General features: G+C 38.1%; 2 protein-coding genes across 2 annotated transcripts; one reads left to right on the top strand and one right to left on the bottom strand.

Moving 5' to 3' along the window:
* Positions 1–1,215: 1,215 nt before the first annotated feature.
* asb16 (ankyrin repeat and SOCS box containing 16) lies at positions 1,216–3,374 on the bottom strand. The gene is made up of 3 exons (XM_055152719.1): positions 3,253–3,374; positions 2,122–2,467; positions 1,216–1,487 (listed from the first exon to the last, which is right to left on the bottom strand). The coding sequence occupies exons 2-3, from the start codon at positions 2,462–2,464 to the stop codon at positions 1,216–1,218; spliced, it is 615 nt and encodes a 204-aa protein (XP_055008694.1). The 5' UTR covers positions 2,465–2,467; positions 3,253–3,374.
* A 519-nt stretch (positions 3,375–3,893) lies between these two features.
* Positions 3,894–20,602, top strand: hrob (homologous recombination factor with OB-fold). Its single transcript, XM_020934996.2, is given in 11 exon segments — positions 3,894–4,075; positions 4,209–4,259; positions 4,581–5,660; positions 6,250–6,333; positions 8,706–8,782; positions 8,784–8,838; positions 9,405–9,513; positions 16,434–16,519; positions 16,620–16,742; positions 16,955–17,162; positions 20,144–20,602. Coding segments are annotated over 11 exon segments (1,929 nt in total). The 5' UTR covers positions 3,894–4,072; the 3' UTR covers positions 20,197–20,602.
* The last annotated feature ends 2,760 nt before the right edge of the window (positions 20,603–23,362 follow it).

The following is a 23,362-nucleotide window of genomic DNA, read 5'->3' as shown; positions in this document are numbered from 1 at the left end:
GTTTGAGTAATGCTGAATTAGTCTGTCTGCATCTCTAAAGCTCAAAATGATATGTTCTACTTTGTGATGTAGTTTTCCAGCTAACAGCTACCTTTTATCTTTTGTTCAGTAGAGATCAGCAATTCCACGGCTGAAATCATCCAAATGATTCTAGTGAACATGCATGGAGTTTAAAAACAGTGGAACTCTTCCTGTATTACCACATCACAGGGCATAACAGTGTTGTCTGTTTGAGAGAAGATCCCAGCTGAAATATACAGGGTTTGTGAATGAAGCAAATCAAAACTCTAGGTATGTTTTTGATGAGGAAACATTATAACATGATAAAAAGTACAATAATATGGGCCCTTTAACTAAATAATAAACCAAATTTGCAGTGTATAATACATGAAATAGGGGCATAAAGCAGTATTTCTGCACTTTTGTTGTTAATTTTACAATCCATTCACTTTTTACGTGACACTTTTTTCTCAACTATGATATAAAACTACAACTATGAACTATGATACAGGGATGGATTGTTAAAATGATGCCTAGATAGTGTGACCAAGTATTAAAATGTTTATAACTAATTAAAAAATGTTGTTCAAATTGTCCTCCCATGTTAAATCCTATAAACATGATGTGCTGTTGGTAGTATATAGTCATTGCTCTGGCAAGTGACATTCTTCTGTAACTACAGCCAAAGGTGTGGAAACCATATTTTGCCTCTGGTCACTCCTAAACTAATATATCAGAACCACAAACTGATGATGAAATGTCTTGCTCAAGGAAACAACTGCAGTCTGAAACAATTCACAAACCTAAATTTTTTTTATTATAATAAGAATTTAAAAGTGAACATGATATTTTTGTGGCATCTGAAAGTTGGCAGTTTGAAACTCGCTCTCTACGTTATTGGTAGAGTGGTCAATCCACTGAGCCACAGGTTGGTGGTGTGATTCCAGCTTCCACAGATGAATGCTGTCATTGTGTCGTTGGGCAAGACACTTCACCCATCTCACCCTTAGTGTGTGTGTGTGTGTGTATATACTGGTGTGAGTGAATGGGTGAGTGGTTCCTTGATGTGAAGTGCCTGGAGTTCCTTGAAGGTGGAAAAATGCTGTATATAAATGTGACTAGTTTACAATTAATCAATAGATTGTTGACAAAATGATACAAAAATAACAATTAGAAACAAAACAAACTGTCAAAATGTTTCATATTGACACAAACTCACTGTAATGACTGCAAGGAGTTGCACAGGTGCAGGGGAGCACACCCATCAGCGGACAGCACCTCTGGATCTGCGCCGTGAGCGAGCAGCAGCTGCACACAGACAGAGTGACCCCCAACACAGGCATCATGGAGCGCTGTGCTACCTCCAGGATCAGCATCAACCTCTGCTCCTCTGAACAACAGCTCCTCTACACACCCAGAGTGCCCCCTGCTGGCAGCCAGGCGTAGGGCAGAGGTCTGTTTCACTTTAGAACTGAGTGTCCACATTCCTGATTGAAAACAAAACTTGGTCATTTTTACTGCACTGACTAAAATGGACTACCTCCTAGTGATCATTCCTTTGCGTACAGATAGACTTTACACTGCCCTTTCTAATGTATTCATTAATTTACCTGAACTTTGTGGATAACACCCCTGAATGTTTTTAGGGGATTTGTTGTGCACTCACTGTAAACAAATCCGCAGCAGAACCAAGGCAAAACTGAGTTAAATTGTCCTGTTAAGAATAGGCACATGCATATGTTTAGCTACATTCAAAGTGTGGATTAGTCCTACTTATTACAGCTTAGCCTTGATTGGAATTTAAATTGTTATCCAGGGTGCTATTTATCCACAGCAGATGAAAAATTATACAGTTGTGCCACAGCCTGAACAATTAAAAGTTGTTGTTTTTTATGCAGAAAAGTACTCAAATTGCAACAAACAGGACATAAAGCTGAAACACATGAATTACTGACTAACTAACTACTATAAGTCTTATCAGTAGTCTACAATTAATCCATGCTTCCATCCATTTTCTTGCGCTTATCCGGGGTCGAGTCGCGGGGGCAGCAGTCTGATTCATTGAATGCAAAAACAATCCAATAAAGCAGAACACTCTATGAGAAACTAGAATATACAAACCCATTTCTGGAGTCCACACCATCTCCTCATGCACGGTCTCCATCAGAGCATTGACCATGGCAGGGTCTTTGAGCACTGCATACACACCCTTCATATCTCCACACATAAAGGTGTTGTGAATAGCTGTGTCTCTACATCGCACTTGTGGAGGAGCAGCCCGGACCTCCTGGATTCGCTGCTGGTTCCTGCGTGGAGGATGTCTTGGGGCGGGGGGTAAAGGAGCCCGGCTCATGACTCTCCTGTGGGCCAGAGATCGACGTGCATCCTCCCAATCCTGGAACTCCTGCTCCAGTCTGAGTGAACGCAGTGAGCTGGAAGTGAAGGGGAAACTCTCACGTGACATGACCTAAAACAAGAACAAAGTTCATACTGAGAAAATAGGCCAATTGTATTAAGAGAGATAAGCCTTATTCATACATAGGCCAACATGAAGGCATACATTCAGATGATACTTTGCAGATTATGTCATCAAGATTTCCTGGGGTTGTGATGTTTTTACACAATCTGACTAGAAAGAATGAGTTAGTTGGAACTACAACAACTGATTCGTGCTGTTAAACAAGTCTCTCTCATATTAAATTACACAAGTTAGCATTAGCCAACAGTTGTTCAGGTAGTCATCCCACCTTTTTTGTTGGCAAATCAACACCTAACACCTAAACAGGACCATGAACATATGTATTGATCACTGGCTCCTGACAATGTGCTGTTTAAATCCATTTTGTATTTTTTCTTGAGTTTTCAGACAATGTTAAAAGTTTTTTGGCTAATGTTTACATTATGTCTCCACGGTAACTGCCATACAGATACATGTAGAACAACCTCAGCATGATGCCACTGCAAAGTGTCAATTTTTACACTAGACACTATGCAACTTTTCTGGTAGAGGCTTGAAAAGCATGTATTCCTACTGATAGTGGGATAGTTTCCCCACAGATCTGACCTGAACATATCACCTCCTTTTTCCGAGGATAAAGATAAGTTTAATGTTGTACTCCATACTGGCAAAATATTAACATCTCCATGGAGACAAGTAGGTGGCAGACCCTCCTTTGACCAGAAATTTTACATAGTGCATCTTTTCAGCATAACTGGCAGATAAAACAACTAAAAAATAAAACTTTTACTCACCCTTTACAGCTGGACATTAGGTATTGAATAGCTTATAACTTGCTTGCTCTCATTTCACTCTTACCTCTTACTTTAGCCATTAAAGTTACTAAAAAGTTAACTGTCCTTAGCTAGTGCACTCGGTCACAAGCCTGTTTTGCTCATATAACCAACCAGTGCTGAAGATATTAATAGATCAGAATGCAAAGTGATACCTGTTATAACCAGAATGACCACGAGATAGCGGTGTTGGCCTGACATGTGTCTGACCAAAGAGGATGTGTAGAACGTCAAGATGGTTATTTACAGTGTGGTAAGATGTCGTAACAATTATTTATTATTTTTATATATTCAGAAATTACAATGAGATAATTAATAATGACATAATTTATTTTGTTATAGTATAAATGTATATGTTATTAGAACCACATGCAACAACATTGTAAAAATAATAAGTAAATAGTAAAAGTGTTCCAGTTTGCTTTATGTGAAAACAAAAAACAACATTATTGTATCGTCTTGTTTTTACTCTTTCAGATAGAGAGGGAGAGAGAGAGAGAGAGAGAGAGAGAGAGAGAGAGAGAGAAGCACTTTAAAAAGTAAACATAAAGTGAAAGCATGGAACTCTCTTGGTGCGACTTTACTCTCTTCCAAATCCAGTTACGTCCTTACGTCCTGTTTGAACGTGGCGGCGCGGACCCAAACACTCAAGAGAAAAGTTTTTGCGTTTGGTCATGTAATCACTTGTCACAAAACAAACAATTCTGATATAACTTTTTCTGACTGGTTTTAACGAGGGTCGTGCGTTTGAACGAGGTGATCTGTCTATTTAGGCGCTGTGATGGTGAGTAGTGAGAAAACCTAAACCCGATTGAGCTAACGATGCTAACATGCTAACTCAGTGTGTACACAGAAACAGGACACACCTTTGATCACCACGTTTTAATGTTTGACATGTTAAAGTTTTTATTTTTTAGGCTTGCAAATTGAGCAGCTTGTTCAGCATTGAGGAGGACTTCGATGATGAGGTGAGTGTTTGCACCTGTTTTCAAAGGCATAGTCTACTAAAGATATGCCCTGCTCTGTGCGTCTGTGTGATTAATCGACTAAAGTAGGACGTGTCATGATGCTGGCTAAACTTATTGAGATCTCGTGCAAACAACTATATATACAAAGTAGTATTTGAAATTATAGAAATAATAATAATGGCTAATCCATTCCATGCAATTTCCATTCTGCTGTGGAGTGTAAATCTTTATAATCTTAAATGATTAGTTGACAAATAAAAAAAACTGTGTACAATTCAAGCTCTTTCTGTTTCATTGCATTTTTATATGTTTAATTCCTAGGATATTCTCGGGACAGACTGGGGTACCTGCTCTTCATCATCCCGCCCGGTTGAAGTGGCAGCTGCTGTGTCATCCTCATCGCTACGTGCTTCCTCGGTTACTCACCTAGAGACCGAGAAAAATTGCCCTCAAGAAATTGGAGAGAGATCAGCCGCCCAGCCTAAAGGCAACACATCAAGGAATAACTCGCAGACCACTGCTGGACACACTGTAGCTTCGAGCCTCAGGCAGCTGTCCACCTCTTCCCCTCTTTCATCACTAAATTATGCACAGATTAAATTACCAGTGCAACAAAGTACTGCTAACAATACTGAGCTGCAGAAGCCTAGCATGTCCCAGGATGACTTTGACGACTGGGATATTGACCTTGCTGATCTCGAACAAGCTGATCACCAATTAGGCTGGCCTGTAAAATCCACTACTCCCGTCGCCACGGTTACGACTCCATCTTCAGCTAAAGTATTGCGACCTCTTTGCACTGCAACGTCCCAAACTAGTGGTGGTTTAAGGCAGATTTCTCAACCCGGTTCTAATATAACTAGTAATCAAACAATAACAACTGGACTAAGAAATACTTCAAATTATACTTCAATCAATATTAATCAAAGTGCACAAAAGACTGCATTACCTAGTGGGATAAGTAAGCTGTCTCGATTCGTTTTCACTGGTAATGAATCTCCACCAACCTCATCTAGTGGAGGGCCTTCTATAGCCAAATCAATTCCTCGTCCAGCTAGTACTCCTATCCAGTCCCCATGTCTTTCATCTCTTCGTCCACAAAGTCCTGGTGTTTTTCCTGGCCTCACTGTTGCATCTCCATGTTTAAGAAAAGGAACAGAGCAGATACCAGGACCGCTGTCAATGCCAGTATCGTCCAAACACCACCGGGGCTTATTTGAGTCTGTCTCCTCTGCGCCGCCTTCTCAACCTATGACCCCATCATCCCTCCACACGCCCATCCTGACAAACCGCCTGGTCCAGTTGGTCTCTGCCTCCAACACAAAGAAAAGACCCCGCTCTGAATCAAACCGCCCCAAAACTAGACGCTTCCCAGGGCCTGCTGGACTCCTACCGCAACAGGTCTGTATAAATTTGCATCTTTAAATGTCCTTCTGGATCAATAAAGTATCTATCAAACTGTAACATTACTTTTCAATGGGGGGCAATATTAATTAAAATGAACCCCTTGATAATGTTTAAGATTCTCCAGACTACAAAAAAAATATAATACTATTGCATAAAAATGTGCTAATATGTGCCTTTGTTGACATTCAAGTATTGTGCAATTGGATTATGAATGGGCTTTAAGATTAATCCACTAATATAGAAATATTACTTTATAGCTTTGCTTGAAAGATTACACCCCAAGTCTCTCTCTTTTTTGCTGCTTTTTCCTATAATAGATTATATAATTTAACATATCTTCAAAACAACCCATTTGACATGCTGTGGCTTACATATTGCCCGTCTCTGCATATTACAATATATAAATACTGTTAAATAATGACCCAGTGGTGGTAATCCTATCATAATAATAAATTGTCCAGCACATTTTGTTTCCAGCTTTTGTCATGTTGACTCTAATGAAATGACTGTCAAAGAAATCTATGCGTTATGTGTCTGTTTTTCCACCTTGGTGCTATACGATAATTGGATTTTTGCCTCTCAGCCGCAGGGTCAGAGCCTGGATGACATAGTGGTTTCTGTTCCCAATACACCAGCGCACGGAGCAGTGGCCAGGTCACCAAGCCAGGTAATGAGAACTTATCAATACTATGAATGTTAATATGAGGATGTTTATTGTCTATACATATGGTACAGCTATATGAACACAGCGTCTTGTCTATAAAGTTTTCAGACATGTTTCTTTGTTTCTCAGCCATTGCTACGCCTGTCACAATAACACATTTTGAAGTACGATTTATTGCTGATGAAAATATACATAATAAACGATACTACTGATACAAATGTATGCCACCCAAGATTACATTTATACCACAAGAACTATTCTAAATTTACAATATTAAGTCACAAGCTGCAATAAATAAATAGAAGATGAAAGGCTTCTAGTAGTTAGTTTGCATCTGTAATAACTCATAGAAGTTATTTATTCAACCTTTTATGGCTTAAATATCATCATATCACCAAAAAATAACCAAAATTTCCTAGTAGTGCAAAGTAAATGTTCACATTATAAATATTGCCCACAAAAAATGTTACAACTTTCATGTATTGAATGATAGTCCATATAAGTATTTATTGTGACAGGACTAGCTATTGCACCAGTAATTTGCTTTGACTGAGTTGATTACATGAGACATTCAGACCTTGCTGTTACCTTGGTAGAACGAATGTGTCGTCTATTTTTGAGAATGAAATAATGACTTTTCAGTGAAAAGTGGGTTTTGGGATAATCACTGGGGCATTTGTTTTCCTTTAGCCAGTAGATTTTATACTGTATTTTTGGTTTTTGTTTTTTTTAAATTTAAATTAAAATGTTTTTGATTAGGATTGATTGATCACTGGCCACTGATTGATATCTAATAATATGATCTCGAAATGCAATCTTTTATCTTGTCATCATTATCAGAAATGAAATGGGGCAAGGGCTGCATCAACTAAGTGGATGAAATTATCTGTTATTATTTTAATTATGCGCGAACAGGTTAACACAGAGAGCAGTAAGTTAAAATGGCAGATGAGAAAAGTCAAGTGTTTCACAATTTAATGACCGATGATTTAGTCTATTAGCAAAATGCCCATTAATTGCAGCTCTAATATGATGTATTTTATTCCTGTGCAACTAACTTTCTTTTCTACTTTTACACTTCCCTCTAGGGCGGTCAAAAAATCAATACCTGCCCAGATAGTAATTGATTAACTAATATAGAAAGTTGACCTCATTTGAGCAGGTGTCAGTACTGAGAAAAAGAAAAACAAAGATTCGTCAAAGTTCGACGTTTCCTGTAAAGCTTTAAAATTGTCTTTATCTTTATCAGAGCTAGTATAAATCCACAAAATTAGAAATTATTACTAACTTATGTTGGAAAATATGTAAGAAGGGTGTTTTTTTTTCTTGTCATTGTGGTTGGAAATGAGCTGATATTTGCACTTTTTATTGTTTTGTTTGTTTTTAATACTTCGAAGCAATAACTGCTATCTAACTACACTGCTATTACAATAAAATAAGAGACTGCAGGTGCGTTTGTAGTAACTTTAAAATTACAGAATTTGGGGAAATTAATTAAATTTACTGCTCCAACATCAATATCCACTGTCCAATATCCATAGATCTTATTAGCCGTCAGTTTCTCTGGATTATAAACAATCAGCATCAACTATGAGAAAAATTTCCCTTAAAGGTCCTTTATTGTACAAATTTCACTATTGTGAGCTTGAAGCCATGTTAGATGACCATGTTGTTACCTTCTCAAAAACAGACCTGGATTTGTGTTTTGTTTCTTTCACATATGTTTGAGTAACCCTTTTATTATTAGTCTTGCTCCAAATGCTCTGTTCCACCTTATGATGTCATGAAGCTGCAGTTTTCAACTTACAGCTACCTCTTACCTTTTGTTCATTAGAGATTTGCAATTCCAGGGCTGAAATGAGCCGAATGACTCTAGTGAAAGTGTATGGAGATTAAAAACACAATGCACGCCCTGTGTTACCACATGACATCACAAGGTGAAACAGACTGTTTTATGTGTTCTGCTCTCAAACAGAAAAGTGAAAAAATGTCCAAAAGCTAAAGTATACTGTACATATACATGGTCCAAGGCAAGGAATCGTTCTAAACGTTGTTTAGAAATAAATAATAAAATATTTTGGACAACAGCCATCTGAGTGTGCTATGCATTTTTTCACTTTTATGTTGCTGTTCCTTGCATTTGCACCTCTGCAGGAACTTTGGTGTGCGTTTTCTGTTTTCATTTGAGAGAAGAACACAGCCTAATAAATATGCAGGGTTTGTGTTAAACAACTGAAAAGGAAACAAAACAGAACTCCAGGTGTGTTTGTGACGAGGAAACAACATTTTAACAGCGTTATATGGGTCTTTTTAATAGAAATCAAGTTTTTAAACTAGATGACAATCTAAATTTTAAAGTCTCTGTTTATGTTTAGTGTTCCAGCTCACAGACAGAGGAGGAGGACTTCAATGGACCCGCCTGGACCTCCATGAAGTCGGAGATGGGTCTGGATGAGGAACCCGTCCTGCTTCCTCCATACCTACAGCGTCGTCATGGTGCTCCGGAAGGTACACGCCATATCTCCATCACAAGCATCCCTATCCCGCTGTGCGCCGCAGTCACACCAAAATTGTTTACCGTTTTTAAATGAGTCATTATGTAGGCCAATCAGCTTCTGTATTATCCAGGCGCTGTTGTAGTAACTGTGCCACGGTTGGAGGTCTATTGTCATAATCAGAATAAATGTGAGAGCTGAACAGGAGGTGCTTGTAATTATAAACACTACAGTCTGGCATCAATCACCTTAATGGAACCTTCTTGGTCTATGTGAGTTGCCCCAGGAGACGCCATGGCGATAACTAAAGAAGTGCTGTGGCTTATTTACATGAACTTTTGCTTTCTAACTGGGTGTTAACACAAGAGGAAGGGGTAAAATGTTAATGCGCTAACAGAGCATAAACCTTTCAATGTTAATGATCTTGCTGAGGTGTTGATCCAATTTGTAAACAGCACAAGTCAGGAATAGAAATAAAGTGGAGGCATGTTTGGTGTTATTATTTTCGAATGTGCCACACACTCTGCACAATGTTAATCAATACTAACCGTAATTGCCTTTTGTGTGGTGTTTTCACAGGCCGCTCTCAAACAGCTGGTGAAAAACAAAGTGCCAAACATGGCTGTGCTGCTCAAGAGCCTTGTTCCCACTCACACGGACGCCAAAGCTGTTTTCAAAGACCCAACAGGTACTGGCCACAATACAACATATAATTATACTGAAAAGCAACTTCGTCTGAATTCCTGGCTGGTTTAGTTTTCCTTCCAACAAGGTGGTCGTTCTAGTGTTAAGATGGGCCATAGTAGACGCATTAGGACACTGAGCCATGAGGGAAATTCCTGTATTTGGTATCTCACAATATTAAAGGTGCACTGTGTAACTTTTGTGGTGGCCGGCCAGCACTTGCTGTTCTCCATGGAGATGTTACTTCATCTGAATTGTTGGAAAAGTCTTTTGTAGGTTCTAGTGTAGTTTTCCCCTCCCAGTCTCACCACATTTAATAATTTCTACCTTTTTTTTATGTACAATTTGAGGTGGTTGGCCATCATAGATGCATTTGGACACTGATATGTAAGGGAAATTATTTGTCATCTTTCAATGATTAAAGTATAATACTAAAGGTGCATTGTGTAACTTTACTGGTGGAGGGTCCAACACTTGCTTGTCTCCTTGGAGATGATACTCTTTTGCCTGGAACAGGTACTGGCAACAATACAACCGAAAAGCAAGCTTGTTATCTCAGTACCTCACAATACTTAAAATACAACATTAATGAAGAGTAATAGTAAAAATGTATACAGACATGGGCAAAATTGTTGGTACCCCTCTGGCAATGAAAGAAAAATCAACAATCGTCACTGAAATAACTTGAAACTGATAAACGCAATAATAAATAAACATTTACTGAAAATTATCCAGTGAAAATCAAACACTGCTTTTCACCTGTGGTTAAACAGAATCAATAGAAAAAACTAAATAATGAAACTGGCCTGGACAAAAATGATGGTATCGTTAACTTAATATTTTTTACACACCTTTTTGAGACAATCTCTGCAATCAAATGATTTCTGTAACTGTCAATGAGACTTCTGCACTGGTCAACAGGAATTTTGACCCACTTCTCGTGAGCAAACTGTTCTTGTTGTCTCAGGTTTGAAGGGTGCCTTCTCCAGACAGACAGACAGACAGACATGTTCAGTAGGACTGAGATCTGGGCTCACAGAAGAACACTCCAGAACAGTCCAATGTTATGTTCTTAGCCATTCTTGTGTGTTTTTAGCTGTGTGTTTTAGGTCATTATCCTGTTGGAAGACCCATGACCTACGACTGAGACCAAGCTTTCTAATACTAAGCAACACATTTTGTTCCAAAATACCTTGATAATCTTGTTGTACCTTGCACAGATTCAAGACACTCTGTGTCAGATGCAGCAAAACAGCCCCAGAACAAAACCAAGCCTCTTCCATGCTTCACAGTAGGGACAGGGTTATTTTCTTGGTGTGCTTCATTTTTGCGTCTGTGAATATCGAGCTGATGTGCCTTGCCAAAGCGCTCCAGTTTTGCCTCATCTGTCCAAAGGACATTCAACCAGAAGCTTTGTGGCTTGTCAATATGCATTGTGGCAAATTCCAGTCTCACTTTTTATGATTTACTTTCAGCAGTGGTGTCCCCACATGAAGTCCACTTTGGCTCAAACAGTGACGGATGGTGCGATCTGACATTGATGTACTTTGCCCTTCGAGTTCACATTTAATTTGTTTGGAGGTTGTTCTGGGCTCTTTGGTTCCATTCGTATGATCCATCTCTTCAATTTGTCATAAATGTTCCTCTTGCGGCCATGTCCAGGGAGGTTGGCTACAGTCCTGTGGACTACTGAAGAACATGTGTAACTGTAATCACACTGCTTGGAGACGGTCTTATGGCCTTTATCTTTAACCTGCTTGTCTATCATTTTCTTTCTAGTCTGCTGACACAGTTCTCTTCTTCTCTTTCTCTGGTCCATGTTCAGTGTTGTATCCATCATGTCTCCAAACAGCACAATGACAACATGTCACCGTTTACACAGGCAGACTGACTGAGGACAAGTTTGAAGACACCTGACCTGTGATGCAGATTAGACTAGAGGACACACCCAAGTTTAGCATGTCTCTATTGTCCAAGTATTTACAATCTTTTGTAATCATCATTTTTGTCCAGACCAGTTTCTTTAGTTTGTTTTTTTAATAATTGTGTTGAACAACAATTCAAAAGCTTTGAATTGAATTTCAGGAAATTTGTATTTATTTTATTGCTTTTATTAATTTCAAGTTATTTCAGTGACCATTGCTGATCTTTCTGTCATTACCAGAGGGGTGCCAACAATTTTGCCCACGTCTGTATATGATTAATGATAAACACATTAATAATTACTGTGTTTTGGTGGTGTATGTCTTGTTTTTTTATATAGACCCTGAGTCTGAAATAAATAAACATATGTACTAATGTAATGGTTTGTAATTTAGAAATGAGTCAACATTAAAAGTTGGTCAAATTATCTATATAGCCATCAACAATTCCAATACAGTCAGGTACTCACATGTTTCTAAGTTACTCAACCAAAAATAAAAGGTAAGATGCATGCATATAGCTGAGAACCACAGAAAGGAACATTTTTGTAATGATTGTACCTCTTCTCTATCTTCTATCTATCTGCCATTGCCTTTTTTAGTTCAGTTGCCATGGCCTCCTGTCTGCAGACACATGCAGAGTTCAAATAATCAGAGCTGAAGAGGCCGAAGCTGCACTCACCGGCAGCACAAGAGCTCATTACTGATTCAACAGCAGGAGATTGGCATCACTAGTGGGTGGGCATCAAGTGCTTCTGACAGAGAGTTAATGTTCAGACAGTGCCCATGTGCCACTGGTCAGTTAGTCACCCTAAAGCGTGTATTTAAAAATGTACAATACAGCTTTTCAGGTGGTGGGGAGGGTTTGTCGCCTTGTGGTCCCCATGGAAACACAAAGGTTGCAGACACACGACCAGAAAAGTACATGGTGCGCCTTTAAATTGAAGTTATAGTTTTAGCAGCATTTAATGAGAAGAATAGATAAGTAGGTAACAATAATTCCTCTATAATAGTTTTCTTTCAATATATTTTACTCAAGCAACCCAGACAACTTCTTTCACTTCTGAAAACCAAAATGCATTTTATTATTAAGAAAAAAACTGCATGTTTAAAAAAAATAAAACATTTTGTAAGAAGCACTTTTAACAGCAGTAATCAATAAGAATTTCCCCTTGGGGATAAAATGAATGTAATTCTGTAATTCCTATAGTAGTGATTCGGTAGTTGTTGATTTTCAATATTTACATTTTGTCAACTTCTTGGCTTCTAATTGCGACACATGGATTGGCAGTTGTAGTCAATTAAAAGACTTGGACAATGTTTTCCACTTCTGATTTATGGCCAGATGGCATTCATGAGTCTACAGGCTCAAGCTGCTCATGCTAAACGTTTATCATACCGTGTTCTGTCATTGTTAGAGTTAGAGATAGAACAGAAGTTATTTCAGGACAAATTGTAAAAACAATTCTCAAATTGGTTGTCTACATTTATTAACTTGTTGATTTCACCCTTTAATTTCTCCAGCTCATTTTGTTCAGCCAAACACAATTAGGATTGCAGAATTGTTTGTTTGGGCTTTGAGGATCAGTGTTGCAAATGTTGCAGACTGTTGATTCAATCGTCCAGGGGCCGGAAAAATCCTACCATCTTCAGTTTATAATCCACACACAAATTTTGAAAGAGTTGCCATTTTATTTGATTTAGATACCGAATTTTCCTCTCAACAAATGCTGTAAAAAGTTATGTTTGATTGTTAAAAACTTTTAATCCAAGTCTAGGGATTTGTGGTGTCGCCAGTTGCTGTAATCAGAGTTTTGTAGAGGAGCCAGAAATTGTACTCAAGAGTAGCTTTACTTTAAAATTACTAAAGTAGAATTATAAAGTAGGTGTCCAAGAAATAAACGTATTTGGGAAAAAGACTGCTCAAGTAAGAGTATCTTGAAGAGTAACTGTCTGAACATGACCTCTGATATATAATTTGACGCTGATCTTAATTCTGAAGGACCAGGGCAAGAAACACAAATGTTCACTTTTTTTTATATTATCAACATAAAACATCTGTCATTTATTAACTTACTTACTGTGGGAAGAGCAGTCAAAATCTTTACTTAAGTTAGAGTTAGGCCTGTTGCAATAAAAAATTTCACAGCAAGATGCATTGCTACAGAGAAATATTGTGATACGATAATACTGAAACTACTTTATGCCACTTACACCATAATAATAAATCATGATAATACCAGTAAACCATTTTAAAATAGTCCATTTAATTTAAAAACAAGACAACAGAATGAACCAATAATTAGCCACACATGTTACTTTTTCAACCCTTTGCAACAAAAATAACACAAATAAGCCTCCTAGAGTGTCAAATATAATGGGAAAAAAAGTAAAAGTATGGTTTTTGGAAGTATTCCAACTATAACCTTACACCATCTAATCTTTTATGTGGTTTTCCAGGGCTGTGCTGTAACTCATCTTCCTCTTACATGCAGTGATTCACATATTGATTTGATCTTCTGTGTTTATTTGGAGGCCGTAGCTCATTCGCTTCATTGATCTACACTTGAGACTAGCACTAGTTAAGTGTTTTGAGACCTTTTGTGGCTGAGGAAAAGAAAAAATGGGCATTTTATTGACCAGTTTTTCATAAAATAGCCAAGTTTTGTTTTTTCACTCTAGGTACAAGTCTGCCATTTAAAAAAAAAAAAAAAGGTTTATTTTTACTGTTGTCAACTGGCAGTTTTTGCAGCCTTCAGAAACCTCTTAAAGTGCATATTTCAGGCTTCAGTTCTCATTTCTCTAGTTTGACCATTTTTGCTAAGTTTAATTTTTAAATGGACCGCAGATGTGACATACACAGATGTAATTCCACATCTCTTAGGCAAGGCAAGGCAAGTTTATTTGTATAGCACAATTCGTACACAAAGTAATTCAAAGTGCTTTACAGAATAAGAAATACAATTAAAATTAAAAAAAAGAGAGACATAAATTGGAGAGAAGAGTGCGGAATGAAAACCTTTCAGTTATATGCACAGTTAAACAGAAATGTTTTGAGTCTGGATTTAAACAGCGTCACAGAAGAGTCTGTCTCACATGTTCAGGAAGACTGTTCCAGGTTTTAGCTGCATAAACCTGAAACGCTGACTCCCCTTGTTTAGTCCTGACTCTGGGCACCAGCAGGAGGCCGGTCCCTGAGGTCCTCAGAGTGCGAGATGGTTCATATGACACTAACATGTCACAGATGTACTTTGGTGCTCGGCCATGGAGAGACTTGTACACAAGCAGAGCTGCTTTAAAGTCTATTCTCTGAGGCACAGGAAGCCAGTGCAGAGACCTGAGCACAGGACTTATGTGCTCGTACTTCCTAGTTCGAGTAAGGACCCGAGCTGCAGCATTCTGGATGTTCTGCAGCTGTCTCACAGCTCGTTTGGAGAGACCAGTGAGCAGACCATTACAGTAGTCTAACCTACTGGAGACAAATGCATGGATAAGTTTCTCCAAGTCTGCTTTAGACAGTAAACCTTTGATTTTTGCTATGTTTTTTAGATGGTAAAAGGCTGCAGATGTTATTGATTTTATGTGACTGTTAAAGTTCAAGTCTGAGTCCATTATTACCCCTAGATTTCTTGCCTGATTTGAAGGTTTTAGAGCGAGAGACTGGAGGTGACTGCTGACACTGTCCCTTTGTTTCTGTGGACCAAACACTATGACTTCAGTCTTGTCAGAGTTTAGCTGGAGAAAGTTGTTTTGCATCCACACACTGATCTGTTGGATGCAGTGACCAAGTGACTCCACTGGTCCATAGTCTCCTGCTGCCAGAGAGACGTAGATCTGAGTGTCATCTGCATAATTGTGGTACGACACGTTATTGCTGCTTATTAACTGGCCTAATGGCAGCATGTAGAGATTGAACAACAGGGGGCCCAGGATTGACCCCTGAGGCACCCCACAGGTCAGGGCCATGTCATCTGAGACACAGTTTCCAATTTCAACAAAATACTTCCTGTCTTCTAGATAGGACTTGAACCAATTTAGTACAGTACCAGAGATGCCCACCCAGTCCTCTAGTCTCTGTAAGAGGATCCCATGATCGACAGTGTCAAAAGCAGCACTCAGATCTAACAGGATCAAGACTGAGACTTTGCCTGCATCAGTGTTCAGGCGGATGTCATTTGTCACCTTGATAAGAGCAGTCTCAGTGCTGTGGTGGGCTCTAAAACCTGACTGGAAAACATCAAAGGAGTTGTTCATTTGGAGAAAGTTCGTAAGCTGTTGGTAAACAGCTTTTTCAAGGACTTTGCCAAAAAACGGCAGATTTGAGATGGGTCTGAAATTGTTCAGTACTGTGGCATCAAGACTGCTCTTCTTTAGGAGAGGCTTAATGACCGCAGTTTTCAACGCATTTGGGAATGTTCCAGATTGAAGTGACATGTTAACTATGTGAGTGAGTGGTGAAAGTAAACTGTTGAGGACGGACTTTAGAAATCTAGTGGGTAACATGTCCAGGCAGCAAATCAAGCAAACATGGTGTAAACATGTCCCAAACTCATCTAATGTACACAGCAGTTATTATTTAACAAATAAAAATGCATGAAAAAACTTTCATATCGTTAAATGAGCTGTCAAAAAAATATGCACTTTAATTTTCCCAGCATTTTATGTGGAATTTTGTGTATTGATAACATAGATAGAGGGATTCCTTATTAGGATACAGCACTACCTCCTGTAATTTTCTTAACCTTCTTCTTAACAAATGGCAACTTGACTAAAATAAATATACAGGTACACAGTGAAAGAAAAATGTGGAAAAACACAAAAACTTGTCACGTTCACTTTGCTTTTCTCCCTGGAGACCCCCAAACAAAAAGTTATGAAGTGCACCTTTAAGTACACTTTACCGACCAATCCCTGTTGTGCAAGTTCACTGATTTTGTTAGAACCAAAATACCAAATTATTCTGAATTATTTTAATCTGTATTATTATTATTTTGTGGACTAGGGGAGATGCAGGGCACAGTGCATCGTCGGCTGTTGGAGGACAGGGCTGGAGAGCTGAAGGCGGGGGCTGTCCTGCTGCTCAAACAGGTAAGACTTTCCGAAGAAGGCAAGCGGTAAATTAAAGTGACTTAATGTACTGACTAATATAAAATTCTTTAATTGTCCGGATTTTTTATTATTCTTTCAGGTGGGCGTGTTTTCTCCGTCACATCGAAACCACTACCTCAACGTAACTCCCAACAACCTGCTCAGAATCTACTCCCCTGATGGAGCCTGCATGTCGTCCACACAGCTCCCCCCACTGGCCGTGGTGAGCACAAGAATCAAGACAGAAGATTGTGTACAAATAAAGGCTCATTTAAGTAACTGAGCTTTGAACAGAGCAGGGCCTTCAGTTAGCTTCACACCCGAGGGAATGTTGCAGCTGCAAAGTATCAATAGTTGGATTATATCGCTATTATATGCTCCGGTTGTCCGCTGCCCACTCACAATACAATTTTATATATATTTTTGTATATCCAGGAGCCTGTTCTGCTCTCCTCAACCCCCAGTGTCCTCCAGGAGCCTGTGTCCAAGATGCAGCTGCTTTTTGATGAGGATGATGATGAGGTACAGGACCAGGAGGGGGCAGCGGAGAGGACCACAGAGCAACAAGAGCCAGTGAACCAAAGAGGAAGCACCAAGCACCTCACGCCACCAGCAGCAGAGCAGGACTCAGGCTGGGGAGCAGGTATGATACTGAAGTAGGGATTTAGCAATATCCAAATTTCTCTGTACGATAGTTTCAGAATATGCAACTCACGATATGTTATTTATTGCAATATTTTGTGGAGGCTACACATTTACGCTTTTTTTTTTTTTTAAATGCCTTGATGTAGAAGTAAGATTTAAAAGTGCTAAATAACTTATATTTCTTCATGTAGTCTGCTCAGAAATGGAGCAAAGGATCATGGTCTATGTAGTTCCCATAACACATCACAATATTTCAGTTACTGTTAGATCACTACTGTGTACCTGGTGTAATTATAAGTTGGCAGGAAATAATAATAAACTATTAATATAAGCTATTTTGGTAACATATAATATTGGACTTCACAATATCTCAGGATCACACTGAATTTGATTTGGCACCGTTATTAAAGAGCAAAAGTTACAGTTTTTTAGATAACTGATAATGCAAAGACCTAAATAATTTCTTTTTTTATAGAAAGATCTTGTTGTACCTGTACTTTAGACCTCTGCAAACTTGTTCTGAAATGCATTTTTGTATTGGTTTATCTGTTCATATTTCAGTGTAAATACCCCTGGAGTTGTTTACCATGTGCACTCTGAACAGAATTCTACTTTTAAAATTTGTAGTATTTCTAATCTAATCGCAATACTTTCCAACTAAAAGACATTTTTAAGCTCTAGTTTAATACTTCAACCAGAGGCCTTCACCAGTCCTCGCCCACTTTGTCCTTTTATTACAATGAAGCTTAATTCTTGCCATCCAACAAAAGGTTTAGCAATGTTCTGAAGAAATGTCCTAATAAACTTACAATATTATCTTTAATTTTTCAATACACACAAGGTTAAGGAAACTACTTTATATTCAAATAAACCTTTTAATATAACTTTCAACAAGACTTTAGCTGGCAAATCCAAGTGCCTTAAAGTGTCCTTATGTCAGCTCCTAGATATAGTTCATACGAGGTTCAGAGTGATTGCATTGGTCACACATTGCACAGGTGTTAAATTGAAAAATCCTATAATGGAATCAGAGGTGTTTTTCATATTCAAGACTCGAGTAAATCTCAGACTTCAGCCATGATATAACGCTCTACATAAATCCACTGTGGTTTTCTATGTATTTCTATTATCAACTGCCTTTAGAATCCCTTGGCCTGGTGCCACAGCAGCTCAGAATTGATAAAAGCCTTATTTCTTAATAGATATCGACCAGTATGGGTTTTTCACCTGCTGCGGATACTGATTGTTTAAACTCCAGAGAAACTTGTAACCAATAAACTCTGCCGATATTTTAGGGCCAATATGTTGGGGCGGTTTTGGTATTTTCCCCCCAAATTATATAGCTTGAATTTGCTATGAATGTATCCACAATATTGTTTTATTACAAACTGGAAAAGAGAATACTCACATTTCTGCATACCTAAACTGCTGAGATAAGGCTTTATGCATATCAACTCATATATCAATATCTATTGATATAGGCTTGTACTTATTATAATAATATGTTTTATTTCTTAAACTTGTTGAATATAGTAAAGTAACTACAATAGGCTTATCAATATCAAATGAAAATTAGCTCTATCCCTCTGTCAGCACTAATTATCCAAAATGTTCTGTTTTGTATTCGTATTTTTTGCTACAGGGTGAGGAAATTGTAATTATTATTTATTCTACCACATCACATGCTTCATAAACTTCTTCTCCTGTCATTTGTGTAAAAACAATCAAGATTTTCAGGTTGGATATTTCAGCATATTTTCAATCATAGTGATACTGGCTACATCATTCTGTTTTTGTTATTTTTAAGCATCTATTCTAAAATGTAAAATCAAACTGGTGGAGTCGCTCGGTAGATATGGATTTTGCTGAGTTCTGCTGTATTTCTGTCTGTGGTGATTGGAGACAGTGAAAGACACTATGACCTGAAGCCAACCAAACTCTCGCAACAAAAAATAGTCTTAGGAAAGGGCTTCTCGGGGCACAACTTTCACAAAATCACTCATCACTGCCTCTCTCTGGCTCACACAACCTTGGAGCAGGGTCAAACCAAGATTTTTTTAGATCCAAAACGCACCATATAAGTAAGATATGTGTGCAATAAGTGGCTTTTTTTAGAATCAGTAAAGTTTAAAAAATATGCACAGTAATATGTTTGGGTTTCCTTTGGGCATTCTGATTTCCTCCATCAACCCAAAATATGTACCATAGGTCAGATATGAGCAAGTCTAGCTCAAGATCTGGACATGGGTCCCCACAGCGCCGCCTGCTCCTCACAGGTTGTCCAGCGGCATTGAAAGATGGGTCAAATGCAGAGGGGAAATTCCCCTATAAGGACAATAAAGTATACCTTAACCTTTAACTTTAATCTTGTCAGAGCAGGAAACTAAGCAGAGCTAGGTTTGGCTTGACATTTCACTCACCTTGCCTCTAGTGTTGAAGTACACTAGTGTTTGAATGATGATATGTTTGTATTTCATGCATGTTCCTTAAAGGTGCACCTACTACTTACTTATCACCATGGAAATGTCACTACTTTGTCTAGAATGTTCCACAGTACAGATTAAGCCTATCTGTCAGAAGGGAAAGTAGCAGGTTACAGCACTACATTACATTACAATTCAGATCTGTGGACAGTCACCCTTATTCACAGAAGGCATTATTGTATTTTTGAGAAATAGAAACACCTGTAATGAGTAAATGTCACACCATGGCACATTCCAGGCAAAGCAAACATAACATCTCATCATCTAGTAGGTAGCAGACGCTCCACCAGAAAAATTACACAATGCACCTTTAACATTCAGTGGACCAAACGAACCAACTTTCATTGCAGGTTTGGAGTTGGTAGCTACTGACTTTGTTACCTTTTTGTCACTGATCCATGGCCCTAAAAATAGTCACCACATGGGACCAGATGCAGACTGGATTTTTCCACATTTAACATTACGCTTTTGTTTTGTCTTTTGTGTTTTTGCGCAGATGACCTTGATGAACTCCTGGGAGAGTTGCCCGAGGACATGTACAGCGTTTGATGACAGACGCACAAAGAAAACTCACCGCACAAACCAACACTGTTATACCATAGGCATCTCTTTTGAAGCCATGTCTTTTCTTTGACCTTTTGAACAAAGTGTGAACAATTTTTTATAGTTGTAAGTAACAAGTTAACAAAGAAAATCATTTATGTTGTTGTAGGACCATGCATCGGGGGTGTTCAAAGTGCCATAAAAAGAGTCAAAGTTCACATATGCCTTAATTAAACTACACAGTCTGAAGTCTTATGTTATTGCTGTACAAATTAGGTGGAGAAAATGATTTCTTATCTCTGTGCACTTGCTCCAGTGACCTTGAATTTACATAATCTACAGTAAATGTCTAGAAAGGACATCCACACTGAACCTGTTCATTTCAATAATAAAATTCAGTTGTTACCATCAAGTTACGCGTATGTTACATCACATTTTTATTATGCTTTCACAATAACACAAGACCCTGGAAAATTACTATTTAATATCTTTATTTTTATTTGCTTGGACCCATCAGGGGTTGTTGCAGCACTGCATTAATAAGATCTGGGTAGAATAGCCAAAATGAACTAGTTCTGTTTTTCAGGTTTTAACTAAAAATCATGTACAGCCCCTTTTTAAATACATAATAGTGTAAGGTTGGGAAAATAATGCTGTGTGGTATTGATACTTTGCAGTGACATCAACATGTGGGTGTTCTACATGTGTCTCTATGGTGAAATGTTCAGGAGGTACCATGGAAACACAATACACACATTAGAAAACACTGTCAACACATTTTCAGGAGCCTGTGATCAATACAAGGGTTCATGGTCCTGTTTAGGTGTCTGATATCCTAAAGAAAAAGGTGAGAGTGACTAACAGAAAAACTGTTGGCTAATACTGTTTAGCTTGAGACTTTAATGTTATTTGAGAGAGACCGGTTTAACAGCACAAATCACCCGTTGTAGTTCCAACTAAGTCAGTTTTTTGTGCTCAGACTGTGTTAAAATAAGGCTCAGATTAAAGTCTAACAGAGCTTCCTTCAGATAGAGCAGAGCCTACAATTATCATTCCACCCCCAGGAAATGTTAACAACATCAGCTGCAAAGTATTAATTGTAAACTGACAGTTTAAACTATAGGTTTAAAAATAGGTGCTTTTCTAAAATTCTGAACTAGTAAATTACATCTTTAGGTAGTACATGCCAGCAGTACAATAAGATACAAGAAGATAAATTTACCTTTCTGCAGGGTAAACTTAAAACATACAAAACATGAATGAAAAGGAGCAGAAAAAAGAGCAGCCTTATTAGCTGCCCTCTTTTCCAGATAACACTTTAACCCTATTACTGTCTTTAATAGAGGAGACTATGTTGCCCCCCCATAGATAATCTTTTTCCTCCATTGTCTAAACAGAGGCCAAACAAAAACTGGTCATACTTTATTCTTCTAGTATTGTCAAAACCATACAGAAATAACTGTTTAAAGGTGTTATCTTACGCGAAATGGTTTCTTGATGCTGCTTGATAATGCTGTTACATTATCAAATACCTGGAGTTGAGTTTTCTTTCATTCACACATGTTTGAGTAACTCTATTACAGTCTACATCTCCAGTCTACATCTCCAAAGCTCAAAATGGTCTGTTCCATCTTGTGATGTCATGAAGTTGTAGTTTTGAAGTTAACAGCTACTTTTTACCTTTAGTTCAGTAGAAACTGAAAATTCTAGGGCTGAAATTATCCAAATGATTTTAGGAGTATAAACTGTAACACTGTGTGACATCACAAAGTGCTACAGAGCGTTTTCCATTTGAGAGAAGAACTCTGTTTAAATATACAAGTGTGTGTTCAACGTGTGAATGAAGCAACACAACTCCAGTTATGGTTTGATGAAGAAACAACATTATAAAAGATCAGAAAACATAATAAGGGACATAATATGGGCCTTTTAATACTACTAATAACACAGATTTATTTTACAATTTATGCCGAGAATCGCTACCATCCATCACAGTGAATCATCCATACTGTGTACAGAGTCTTACCATTCTCTCTCTGTATGCTGCCTTTAAACTAAATGAACCTATATTTATCGATGTAGTTTTTGTTATATCACCCCTCACCTGTGTTCTCCCTTTGTCCATTTTCCTGGTCCAGAGAGTGCAGATACACTTTGACCCAGCCTGTTTGTTGTGCATTAAGGGCCAGTGCAGAGCTTTTTGAAAGTAGTCTGGGCAGATCCCGTGGGTTTTCTTGCTGGCCGAGTAGAGATGGAAGAGAGAGATATTGAATATAACTAGCATATAGTGGAACATAAAAACTATTAAAGGATGTACAGAGTGATTTTTCTGCACTTTTGTGTTAATTTACTCTTCATTCCCTTTTGGTGTGATACTTGAACCTCAGCCAGGACATCAATACAAACATTTAACACAATTTGAATGCATTGCTTTAATTGATACTTTGCAATGGCATCACGCTGGAGGTGTTCTACATGTACCTCTGTTTGTAAAAATGTTTTTTTATATAGACTATAGTCTTGTTTTTGTTTACATTCGGCTTTTCTGCACATGAGCAGTGGCTGGTAAGCAAAAAGTTAGTCAGGCCTCTCGTTTGTGTTGACAGTTACATGTCAGCTACAGTTGTATGTCTGCTGTGAGATAACTCCTCTTATTTTGAAGTAGGTTTTGCATTTAATTCTTTTGACATGACTTCATCATCTTACTCTAAGTCTTTGAATGTTGAGGATCAGAAACGTTACTTTGAAAAGTTAAAATTCGCTGATAACTGTTGATGATGTTGATGTTGCTTTTTGCACACCAAAATGACTTCTGCATCGGACATGGCGTCATTGTGTTTTCTCATATTCATGGACCTGTTTTGATGTTTGATTTTGAACAAAGAAACAAAAAAACTGTTGACTAATCCTAGCTAGTTTGAGTAATTTTATGTGTGAGAGACTTGTTTAACAGCACAGATCATCTCACCTGTTCTAGTTTCAACCAAGTCTGTTCATTCTGCACAGATTGTGTAAAAACAAAGCTCTGGTTAAGTCTAAACTTACTAACTTTGAGTAACAGAGCTTCAGAAAAAGTAGTGCTTTCAGTTAACTTCACCAGTCCAAGGAATGTTGTTGACGCCAGCTGCAAAATCCGTTGAAATGATCTGGTTCAACTTTTGTGAATTGAATT

This window comes from Boleophthalmus pectinirostris, unplaced genomic scaffold (genome assembly GCF_026225935.1).
Source record: "Boleophthalmus pectinirostris isolate CB_2022bp ecotype Guang Dong unplaced genomic scaffold, ASM2622593v1 HiC_scaffold_17, whole genome shotgun sequence".
Classification (NCBI taxonomy): domain Eukaryota; kingdom Metazoa; phylum Chordata; class Actinopteri; order Gobiiformes; family Gobiidae; genus Boleophthalmus; species Boleophthalmus pectinirostris.
Note: the sequence above shows the minus strand (reverse complement) of the source record. Positions and strands in the feature narration are given on the sequence as shown.